This window comes from Aotus nancymaae, unplaced genomic scaffold, assembly GCF_030222135.1.
Source record: "Aotus nancymaae isolate 86718 unplaced genomic scaffold, 86718_ANA_hifiasm-v0.15.2.pri h1tg000058l, whole genome shotgun sequence".
Taxonomy (NCBI): domain Eukaryota; kingdom Metazoa; phylum Chordata; class Mammalia; order Primates; family Aotidae; genus Aotus; species Aotus nancymaae.
In genome coordinates this window covers 46,473,974-46,486,653 of record NW_026988472.1, presented here as the reverse complement: position 1 = coordinate 46,486,653, position 12,680 = coordinate 46,473,974, and the positions used below count along the sequence as shown (strand labels likewise).

General features: G+C 39.0%; 1 protein-coding gene across 11 annotated transcripts in view; it reads left to right on the top strand.

The window, feature by feature from the left end:
* Positions 1-12,680, top strand: part of FRMPD4 (FERM and PDZ domain containing 4) — a 900,683-nt gene that overhangs the window by 502,312 nt on the left and 385,691 nt on the right. For 3 of the 11 annotated variants that reach the window (XM_064364516.1, XM_064364519.1, XM_064364517.1), the window contains exon 2: positions 6,381-6,477. The exons of the other annotated variants lie outside the window; for them this stretch is intronic. In XM_064364516.1, coding sequence (XP_064220586.1) covers positions 6,461-6,477 — 17 coding nt within the window. In that variant the 5' untranslated portion in view covers positions 6,381-6,460. The remainder of the gene's footprint in view (positions 1-6,380; positions 6,478-12,680) is intronic. 11 annotated transcript variants of the gene reach the window in all.

Here is a 12,680-nt window from a genome sequence, read left to right as displayed (position 1 = left end):
CTTTTTTTGAAGCAGGGTCTCACTTTGTCACCTAGGCTGGAGTGCAGTGGTGCAATCACAGCTCACTGTAGCCTCAACCTCCCAGGCTCAAGTGATCCTCTCACCTCAGCCACCTAAGTAGCTGGGACGACAGGCATGCACCACCATACCCAGCTAATTTTTTAACTTTTTTGTTAAGATGAGGTCTCGCGATGTTGCTCAGACTGGTCTCAAACTCCTTTGCTCAAGCCATCCTCCTGCCTCAGCCTCCCAAAGTGCTGGGATTACAGGCATGAGCCACTACGCCTGGCCTAAGATGTGCATCTTTCTTAACTTGACTTTTTTTAAAAAGCTTTCTTAGTTTTATATAATCATTTCTTTGAAAATAAGACACTGCCTCTTACTCAACACAAGGTATGAGGTATGTATTATGAGCCTCCTTCCCCTTGGTCTCTGAGTCTAGCCTACTCCCATTTCCTAGGGCCATTTCTCTCCCTGCTGAATGCTTTCACTTTCAACTCTTTTCTACAAATTCCGGGGCACTCAAACCTCTGTTTCCACCAGGAGACTGAGTATACTGGTTACCTGCTCCTAAGGGCACATTTTGTCTTCTCTTTTTCTCAGCCTCTCTATTGCATTAGCCCTGAAGGCTTGTTTTGCATAATCACAAATTGCACTTATGCCTTTTCCCAAGCAAAGATGTGGTTCTCTTACAAGAAGGAACTGCTATCCTCTTGAAGTGATTAGCTTCCTTTGCAGCCAACTTTGACAATATCATTCATTTCCCCTCAGTCACCTTACTTATGACTCTAATTTACACAAAAGCATTGATTGCACCATTTCAAAGGAACAAATGGAGCTGCTTTAATGTCCATTCTTGGTAACTGAGTCTTTGCCTTGTTGGAGTTCTAAATGCAAAACCTTTATTTCCCTGTGTGTGATTCACTTTTAGAAAATAAATTTTCTAATTTTCAGGATTATTTTTTGGTCAAAAAGGCAGAAAACATGGCAGAGACCAAAGGGGGCCCATATGAAGTGTTTTTCTCCAAGTTCAAAGATTGATGCCATAAGGACTTGCCTTCTTTAGATCTTGTTTTAGCTCCCTCTGAGGTAGCCAGTTGGATGCAGAATGTATATCTCTGTCCACTTTCAACTGGACAATTGTTGGAGTTCTGTAAGTTCTTTGTATCTAGCAGTTGGCATAGCTACTTCTAGAGACCTAAATGTAACCATTAGCAATGGCTTTGCCAAACCTCACCTTGGTAGCCCTGTGCTGGGAGGCTTATTTCTCTTTGGGTTACTCCTCAAGTTATAATGAGGTATGGGATTCAGAGAGCGGAATGCTGCCTTTACTATCCTAGACAATCCCTTCCAAGAAGAAGAAGAGGATGTGTTTTCCGAGTAGAGTGGGACAGACATAGCTTTTCTTAAGTAGAGGCCTAGAGTAGTACCTGGCATACTGCTGATTCATGTATGGAGCCACATCATTAAGCTCACAGGCACCGTGCAGGGAGCCATAACATCTCACACTGGCAGGCTTATCTTGGGAGAAAGGCCAAAGGACCTTTCTCCATAACATCTATTATGGACTTTTAAAAACTAACTATGTTTTGGATTTAGCCAGACAAACTAATCCCATGCTGAGTCTGAAAGGTCACACAGCTGGTTCAGGAAAAATGTCCAACTTCAAAGCGAAGCTTTTCTGTTTAGCTGCAAGGACAGGAAAAGGGGATTTGAAAAGGCAAACAGTGTGTTTGGCGGCTCAAGCTTTTGATGAAGAGGAGCAGTGGAGTGAACCAAGAAAAGTGGTCTGGCAGAGTAGCAGGTTTGAATTGGATAATATTAGGGGAGTATGCTGGCAGGGCTTGAGTGGGACTGAACGCTGGAAAATGATATATTTTTGTGTTTTTTAGGAGGAAGCAAGTGAGCATTGTAGAAAAAGTTGAGTTTTAAGAGGTCAGGATGTATAGAATAAATGAGTGGAAATCTGTAGACACTTTGACCAACAAGGAAGCAATTACAGCAATTCAAACTCAACCCCAAATTATCATTAAATCCATGCAGTATACACTCCTAGCCTCATGATTAATGCCAAAATTAAAGATGATCTTTTTGTAGCCAAATGTTCATTAAGAGACTTTTCTGTATATTTATTAGCTCAATAATTTTAAATTGCAAAAATTAAGTAAAAAGATATCATTACTGTCATTGTTCAGGAATAGTGGGCTATGTAGAGCTGTTAATTGAGGATCCAGAGAGAAATCACATGTACCTGATGAGGAAAACTACATTTAGGATTTATAAAGGATGCACACATATTTCAGGACTATACTGTGTAATATTTTAAGTGTCTAGTTTATAAAATTTGTTTGGAATGTGAGACTGAAGAAATGAAGTATTTTTTATGAACTATCTAGATCAAGTAAGATAAGGAAATGGCCAGGGACTTTTTTTTCCTTATTAGGTATTCTAATAACCAAATATGCTTTTAAGCTTAATGACTGTCGAGGTGCTTTCCAGCAATGATTTATACTCTCCACTCCACTTAGGATGGATTGTGAGGTCAACTGTGGCTTCGCAGAATGAACCTTGAGGAAGACTGACCATTAGAAAAAAGGCAATAGGTGAAAATAGTTTTTTATATGGTTAGATTGTTTTACTGTTAGTTTCTGATGTTACATTCTAGCTTCATGAAATAATATTATTTCATTCTGCATTTAGTTTGATTTGACTTAGAAGCAAAGAGAAAAGGGCATGTATACTTGTCTCAGTCCATTTAAGCTGCTATAACAAATTACCTTAACTTATAAACAACACAAATGTGTTGCTTACAGTTCTGAAGACTGAGAAGTCAAGATTAAAATGCCAACAGACTGGGTATCTGGTGAGGACTTGCTCTGCTTCAAAGATAGTGCCTTCTTGTTGCACCCTCACATGGTGGAAGAGGGGAACACTGTCTTCACATGGTAGAGTGTGAAGGGGAGCTTCCTTCAACCTCTTTTATTAGGATGCTAATCCCATTTATGAGGGAGGACCCTGATGACTTAATCACTTTCCAAAGGTGACACCTCTTAATATCACACAATGGAGATTAGATGTCAACATGAGTTTTGGAGGGACACATTCAGGCCATAGCAGTGCTCATGTGCAGAGGTTCGCCTAGTCGTAGATCTGTGTCCTAGACAGTACACAGTCCTGTAAAAAAAAGGGAGATGAAAAGCCGCTTGAAAGGAGACTTATCACATCTTCTGAATTTCCCCCCTATGATTTATAAACTGAAAATAATCATTCAACCATTCATTCATTCAGTAAACACCGATGGCGCAGCCATTGTAGGCATTGATTGAGCACCTATGTGCCAATCAGTTTGGTCGGTGTAATGCAAATACAAGTATGGATTAAACAGTCTCTTGTCTGAAACAATTTACACACTATTGGGGGATACAGACATGATTTTAAAAGTACAAATTGATAGGTACTTAAGTGGATACAAAATATTTTAGAAATTTAGGGATGGTTGCTTAATGTTGCCCAAGTTAAGCCATTAGAAGGGAAGACACAGCTGTGGAATATGTACTACGTGGAGGAGCTTTGGCCAAGCAGTTGGTGCAGTATTTAAGTTTCACAACAACCATCAATAGCATCATTATTTCCTTTTTATAAATAAGGAAACAGGTTTCCAGAAGTTAAGCAACTTGTACCAGGGCAAATGTCTAAACGGGTAGAGCCAGGATTTCTATCTCAGTCCACTTCACTCCAGAGCCCACGTTGCCTATGTTCCATGTTGGATCTTGAAGGGTAAGTGGGAATTCACCAGTTAGTGTGTAGAGGAAAGGAAATTTTGGCCTGAGAACAGAGCATGTGGAAAGTTCCTTAAGTGTCAAAAAGTTTTTCAGTTTGGGTTAAAGCATTTTAAGAGAAGGGCAGCAGGAGGGAAGGAGCTTGGGGGTGGAGAGATTGTCAGTAAAGAATTAAGCGCTACAATCCAGGCTGAACATCCATCTTGGAGCAGAACATTTTAGTTTAGTCTTATTTTAGAGAGGGTCACTTTTAAGGAATTTTTTAATTCTACATGATTTCAATATAGACGAATTTAATTTATTGAACCCCAAATCATGTTTTTTGAATGTTCCAAGGCATTTTTCTCATATTAGGACAGGATGCATATGATCATTTATAGATACTAGGTTTCTGTGTATTTACCATAGTTTAACTACATGAAATTTGTTTTTGTTTGTTTGTTCCTTTGTTCTTCCCTTCATGCCTTGATGTTTTACATCATTGTGTATTCTTTACTCTTTACATCTTTAACCTCACTGGTGACATTCTCATTAGTCCTGGCTAACCTATGTCAAACTACTGTCCATGTTCAGGTACACAGTTTGCAAGTTCTTTAGTTTGAGGCATATTTCATTCTTTCAGCATTCCTGGGAAAGTATGAAGTAAGAGATCAGGCATAGCCTGACCAACTTCTTGCTTACATACCACAGCATCGTTGGAAAAGTTTAATGATTTTTTTCTTTTCTTTGAGACGCAGTCTCCCTCTGTTGCTCAGGCTGGAGTTTAGTGGTGCAATCTTGGCTCACTGAAACCTCTGCCTCCTGGGTTCAAGCGATTCTTCTGCCTCAGCCTCCCAAGTAGCTGGGACTACAGGGATGCGCCATCACGACCAGATAATTTTTGTATTTTTAGTAGAGACGGAGTTTCACCATATTGGCCAGGCTAGTCTGGAACTCCTGACCTTGTGATCCACCCGCCTCGGCCTCCCAAAGTGCTGGGATTACAGGTGTGAGCCACCACATCCAGGCCAATGATATTTCTTAATAAACAAATTTGGATAGTAATCGTACCACTCAATGGCAAATGGGATTTTCCTTCTACGCATTTTAAAAGTTAATTCCAACCTCTCCTGAGAATTGTTCTTCTTGATAGATTGCAGTTTCACAGTATTTCTGTGCCATCTTCAACAGGCTTCCCATCAGTGGCACTCAAGAACTGGGTTCTCAGATTGCCAAGTATTGCTTAGGCTCATTACAACCTTGTTACGCCAATACAGTGTTGATGGTATCATAAAAGTTAATAACCACTGCATAAATGTCAGTTTTTCCAGTGGAGGTGAATACAACATTTCAATACTCAGCATTTTTCAGACATGTTTAATCATTTGCATGCATATTTAGTTATGAGTAAAATGGTCTATGAAGTATTATCAAAGAATAAAGAAGGCAAAAACTGACTTTATATGAGAGAGGAGACAAAGAAAAAACAGCTTGGGAACAGTGAATGTCGATGCACATTTTGGGGGAAACTGATGGGAACGAGGTCAAAGTAGGCAGTTTGTCCTTTAGTAGGCCAACTAGGGTTATCAAAGAGAACTATTACAGTTCTGAAGGATCTCTGAGAACCTTGAGGCCTTAGCTGAGAAGTACATGTGACAAATTGTCTCTGTGTTAGGTTGGCCGGTGTCCCCTACCTTAGTAAGGCAAGGTCTGTACAATTTCTCTCCTCAAAATGCTCATACTTTATAGTTTTAAAAAATTATTTTTATGTAGTCTGTAGACCTTTATTTTAGGTCATTTTGTTTTCTAGGGTTTTGATTTTGACATCAACATTGACTTTTCAATGGACTCCAAACTTTTCTCACCTTTGTTAGTTGCTTCCCATTTTACAAATGTTCACCTGTGTAACTAATGGTCTACCAAATGAGCTGTTTCAATGAGGTGACTTTTCAGTTTTTTGTCTCCCCTTGACTACAGTCAGGTATCCCAGTCATGTCAGTTGAATTCTTAAGTACTTACTACTGTCAGCATCCTGGCGTGAGGACTGGGAATCTCTTTACTTGATTCACCCTTAATTTCAGGGAAATTACAAACTTCACTGTATTTATAAATTTCAGGCCTCCAGTTCTCAGCTCAGTTTAGTTTAGTGAGTTTCTGTTTTTCTTTTTGTTTTCAAGTCAGTTTAAAAAATGTCTAAAATGACTGAGTTTGAGGCTATAATGTTTCAAGTTATTTTAGCCTTCAATTCTGGAGCTGGGACCATTCTTCAAAAAACTTTTCTCTCAGAGCATTCCCCTTTACCTTCAAGGCATGCAGTAATATTTCAGAATTGTGTCATTTTAGGAAATATATCGAAAACATCGATCAGAAAGCAATGATGCATAGGAAAAAAGCTTAATGAAATATTGCCCTATCTTGTACCATGTGTTTTTTTTCTTCATGGATAAGTTACTGATTCTATTAGAACTCAAATTGTGATTGCTTTCTAATTCATGAGGGCTTTTGCATCTTGATTACTGACGCTAAAGGAAAGATCAAATTTGTTTTCCCAAACTATTGTTATTGTTGCCGTTGTTATTGTTATTAACATACACCATTTACTGAGTGTTTGTTATTTTTCAGGCACTCTGCTGTTTTATGAGACAGGCATTAGTGTCCCCACTTACAGTTAAGGAAACTGAGGCACAGAGCAGTTCAGTGGCATGAGGTCACACAGCTGGTAAGTGACAGATCCAAGATTTGAACTCTGACTCTAAAGCTTGAGCTCTTAATATTCGATTACGTTTGATTTTTGCTGGTTGACTATTGTTATGACTCTTCCACAAAGTTCTATGTTATTTTGTGTCTCCCAACAAAGTGTATGAGCAACCTGTGATTCAAGGAGCTTTTAAAAAATGTCCCTTTTCAGATATTTTAGTGGCTCTTGAAATTAAAATTCAAAAAGCTCAGGATCACCTTAGTTAATCAGAACTAGAAGCTCACAGAGAATTGCTTTCTGCCTAATTCTGTAGGAGAAAAACGCTAAATAGAAAAAAAGAAATTCATTGCCAAAATACTGATTTCTGCCTCTGCATTTTGCCAAATCTCCTGTATCTTTTAGAATTGATGTTCAGTAGGAGAGATCAGATTTGTGAACCTGAGCCATATATTTGGTATACTGTAACTACTAAGGCTGATGGGTTGACTGATGTTTATTCATTCAACAAACATTTTGTTTTTGGTGATGCTTACTTGGAGCTAGCTACAATATAAGACACTGTAAAGGGAGTAAAATAGCATTTGTCTCTAGGGTTCCATAATCTAAAAGAGGGAGACATATCAGAAAGCAAATAGGTATATTTCTGTAAGCAATTACTAGTATTTATTGAATGTTTCTCTGAGCCAGGTGATGTTCAAAGTTCTCTACACCTAGCGTACATAGTTTGGCAATCAAGACCCTATGAAAAAGGTGCTATTTTAATCCCCATTGAGAAATTGAGGCATGAAGAGGTTAAGTGACTTTCCCAGGGTAATAACTATCAGTGAAAGAGCAGGAAATTCAAATACAGAGAGCATGATCTGGAACCAGTGCCCTTGATGGGGTCATGGGTGGGTGTGGTAAACTCTAGCTGAGAAGAGGACATTAGAGCTTGGTTATGAATGACAAGCTAACACTGGGAAGGCCATCCCAAGCTAAGGAAATATTTGGAAAAATGACAGAAGCAGGAAAGTAGAAAGAAAATGTTTGTGGAGCAGTGTCAGATCAACCTGGTAGGAAAGCCATATGTATGACATAATGGGGTTAAAGGAATTAAGGGTCACCTTATCGAGAGCTGCAAAGACCAAACTAAGAAAATTAATTCATAATTCATTTAGCAGATCTTGATGTCTCACTAGCCATGTGTCCACTTTACACATATCAGTTCATTTATTCCACATCATGAGGTGGTGTGTCACCATTCCCATTTCACAGATTAGGAAACCAAGTATACAGAGAGATTAACTTGCCCAGAATCACATAGCCAGTAAGAGGTAGAGCTGGGATTCAAATGAGGAAGCCTGGTTCCCAAGGCCGTAAGTATAACTGTGATGATGCTTTATCACTTAGAAACGAAATGATGTAATCAGAGTTCAAGACCCACGAGTGAGGACCCATGAATGGGAAAGGAAGGAAAAGAAAGACAAGTGACTTGGGGAGAAAAGACTGGCTGAGGTCCATGTGGCACTCCACTGGAGAGATAGTCAATTGATGGCAGGCTGGTAGCAGTGAAAAGGAGAAAGATGAATGAGGTAGGGATGGGGCTTCGAAGTAGGAACTCAGAGTTCAAATTCTGACCCTGTCCATTACTGGTTACTGAGTGATCTTGGACTGGTGGATTAGCCTCTGTGCTTTGATTTTCTAATTCACAAAGAGAGGAAATCCAGCAGAGCCCAGGTGAATGAATTCTATTTTGGCACTGCTGATAGGGAGGCGTCAGCAGGCCATCCATCTGACTGGGCCCAGCAGGTCAGTTAGAAATCTGGGTCTGGAACTCAAGAAAGAGGTCAGGGCTATAAATGTACTTAGGAGTCACCTCCAAGGATGTGAGAGTTGAAATTGCTAAGAGGGATGTCTAGAGGGGAAGAGAAATGAAGAGAAGAGAGCTGATGAAAAACCACTCACCTCTTCCTGAGAACAGGTCAGGATTGATCAGGAGATTACCGGGAGCATATTCCATTTGTCTGTATTCATTATTTGATAGTTAATATATTTTTTAATACGTGAAACTGTCGCTGACCCCTTTTCTCACATCAGCGTTTTTTACTTGCATACGATTTATCATGAGCTTGAGGTTGTGAGTGCTGATGACGCTTATTTATTGGTCTCCACATTTGCTGTTGCTTGGGAGAAAATCAGTACGGCAGCATGACCTCAACAGTAGCCTCATAGTTACTAAGTTCATGTACAAAACTTGAAAGTAGGTTTTCCCTTTTGTATTTATGTCCTAAAGTCATCATTTTCTTTTCTAAGCAGTATCATATGTTGCCAGAGAAATCATGAAGCTGTTATTTGGTGTTTTATTAATGTATGCATTCCCTTAATTAAATTTGGAATTGGAAAAGGTACTGTGCAACTAAAGTTGTCTGGAAGAGCAGTTGCCCCAAATGGGCTTTGAATTGGCTTCTGTTAGTGCCTGTTTTGTTTTTCACTCTCAAGTCCCTTAGTGCACATCACTGGTGTCTATCTAGACTGCCTGCTTTTGCCTAAGGCTCACCTCAGTAGGCTGCACCATTCAAAAAATAAAGACAAAACACACAAACACAACCCCAGGAAGCCTTGCAAAATCAATGTGGGTCTTTGCTGAAGGTCTTGGTATCATACGATGTGCATGTGTGTGAGATGTGGGGGTTATCATATCTTACTGCAAAACTTTCCCCTAATAATCATTAAATTTTCTCTGTTTTCCAAATCCCACTCCCTCCAGTACTGCTTAAATTCCATTTCTTCTCTCGTCTCCTTTCTCTCAGCCAGCAGACCCTCCTCCCACTTTTTAAAATCTTTTGATATCACATTAGATAGACCTCTTCTCTGTCTCCCCAGTGGCATCCCCATTTGCAGTTCTTGTCAAAACAAACCCATTTTATTTATTATTCACCAGCATTAGGAAGTCAGAGAGGATGAATTTTAATGCTTTGACCCTGTCAGGAAAATATGGATTTTATAATGCTAATTATTGAAATAGTACTGAGCCCCATTTAATAAATCATATACAGCAGATTCCTAACCAAAGAGCATTTATCTTTTTATATAATTTCACTGACCTTTCCAGATGAGTTGTGTTGACTTTCTTTGGAGTCTGTTTCTGGCTTTTTGTTGTTGTTTTTGCAGGCTTCAATAGATGGAAAGTGCTAAATCCAAGTGTATGGAGATCTCCCCAGATCCACCATAGTGGGGAGGGGAGATAACACTAACTCTAAAATTCTCCTTTACCTGTCCTTGCCCCCCTCTCTAAGCATACACAAAGCAGGGAAAAAATAGTATTCAAACTTACTTCAAGGTTTTTGTTTGTTCAAAGATAAAAGTTAAACCTGGTAAAAAATGAGTACATGAAATTCCAGATCTCATCCCAATTGGGCATTCAGAGGGTAGATGGATAATGGATGGACAGATAGATGGATTAATGAATGGATAAATGAACAGACAGATGAAAGAATGGATGGATGGATGGGTGGGCAGATAGACGGATGAATTAGTAGATGGGTGAATGGGTAGATGGATGGATAGATGGATGAGTGGATGGATGGGTAGGTGGGTGGACTGTGTAAAAGGAGGCAGTCCCTCTTCTCCTGTAATGTGTGATTGTGAGAGAGATGGGTGAGGGTTTACGGCGTGGTTATGGACGCATGTGAGCTTGCCCTTCAAATCTATTTTGTCATCAGTTTAAGAAGACACTTCCTTTTCTTCTAGCAATTGCACCTCTAACCCTTTTTCTAGCAAATTCAGAAAGGCTGATTAACTTTCGCAATAGCTCAGGTGGTACTGGGCTCCTATCCAGAGAAACATGGATAGAACTGTCAACCAGGGCTAATGATGGTGAACGCTTTGAGAATTGGGGAATCTTTGCAATTCCTCACGTTGCTGATTTTTATTACCCACTGCCAATTCCCTGCTGGATCAGCCTACATTTTGTGATATGAACACATGATTTGTGGATACTGGGAGATTGGGAGGGATGGTAGCAAATCTAATTTGTCACTAATTGAGTCAGTATAGTTCAATCCTGCTAATTCTGTACTTTATTGAACTCTAAATCTATTCACATCTCATAAAACATTATTAATCTCTCTAGCTCTTTAAAATACAACAATATATGGTGTGCTTAAGGCTTAGGAATTTGACAAAGAGCCCAAGAATAACTTTTCCTTAGAATTCATAAAAAACAATGGTTAAGGCCGGGCGCAGTGGCTCACACCTGTAATCCCAGCACTTTGGAGGCCAAGGTGGGCGGACTATCTGAGGTCAGGAGTTTGAGACCAGCCTGGCCAACATGGTGAAACGCTGTCTCTACTAAAAATGCGAAAATTAGCCAGGCATGGTGGCACATCCCTGTAATCCCAGCTACTCGGGAGGCTAAGGCAGGAGAATTGCTTGAGCCTGTGAGACAGAGGTTGCAGTGAGCTGAGATCGTGCCACTGCACTCCAACCTCGCTGACAGAGTGAGACTCTCTCTCAAAAAAAAAAAAAAGCATTGGTTTAAGAAATACTCTTAAGCTTTGAGATGTGATTTTGCCTTTGAAATACCTTTTGTATGAGAATTTTAAAATCTCTAAATTTTTTAAAGTATATTGGAAGGGTAAATGCTCAATAAAGACTAGTGTAATTGACTTAAACTACCCCAAATTTTGAAGCCAGATGTAGAAAAACAAACTAGTGAGCAAAGATAAGATACGGTATGTTGTTGGGATGGCAAGCTGATGGTTAATAGGAAATCATGAATGAAATAGCATTATGATTCACCAGGGAATAAGTGGAAAGTGTTTCTTGGGATGACAGTGTTTTGCAGGAAAAAAAATAGGTTGCATTGGGATTATGTAAATAAAGGAGAGGAAGGGAGAACCCAATCTGAAATTGTTATTTTGGGGAATTGTGGAATATATCATAGACAACGCTCTGAGAATACCGGGCTTAGAGAGAGTTCTGGGCTGAAGTTCAAATTCTCTCAATCATTCCTGCTGAAACCTTGGCAAACTTATATAATTTGTTTGCTTAGATTGCCATATATGTAACATTGGCAAAGTAATACCTACTCCAGAGAACCACTGTGTAGATTATTAATAATGATATAAGTATATTCCCTCCCATTTTTCCCAGCATACCTTCTGTACATATGCCACTGCTTTTAGCACCCCTTACAAATAATTTGCAGTCTGCTGACTAGATTTGCCAAAAATGGAGCATACTTTTTTATTCTCCAGTCACCTTCTTGATTTACCCCTTTATTTGTTGAGGGAGGGTACCAATTACAATTTTTACTGATTCAAATGGATGCTTTCATTATTTCCAAAAATAATATGATAATAATATCCCCTTCTCTTAAAAAGTCATCTTAAATCTTAAAAGACATTTTTACTAATTCATACCAGTAGAATTGGCATTTACAAATAGGATATGAAATTATGTGGAATCTATTATCCACTCTTCTGAGACAAGTAGTTAACATGAGTAATATTTTTCATTGCCACAAAAGTGGTTGTATAATTCTCTTTTCTTGTGCTTAATTGGGGGTGGTTGTGATAATATGGTGATTCAGCCTGGTTGGGAATATTGTGTTTAATTATATAATCTGATTGAAGAAAAAAAGCTCCTTTCTGCTGATTTGGGCACAGAAATGCAGGCTAGATAAATTTGATATTCTTTCTACAATATGTCGTTAATATTTTATATATTTAATCTTTTCCATGGCCATTTGTTATAAGAATTCTGTCACTGTTTATCATCTTATAATATCTGGAATTCTTATTTTAATTTTTTTGAGACAGGATCTTGCTCTGTCACCCAGGCTGGAGTGTAGTGGCATGATCGATCGTAGCTCACTGCAGCCTTAAACTCCTGAGCTCAAGTGAGCCTTCTGCCTCAGTCTCTCGAGTAGCTAGGTCTACAGGTGCATACCACCATGCTGGGCTAATGTTTTTTTTAGTAGAGGTCTCACTATGTTGCCCAGACAGGTATCAAACTCCTGGCTTCAAATGACTCCCCTGCCTTGGCCTCCAAAATGTCTGGGATTACAAGCATGAGCCACAATGCCTGACCTTGAATTTTTAAAAGTACCTTATAATATTGATATAAAATTTTCACCCAACAATTAGTTTAATTATACAGATGAAAGCATAGGTGATATTTTTCAGAAGAAATATTAACCAATAGCAAATAATAGTTAAATTTTTACTCACTCTATTTCATAG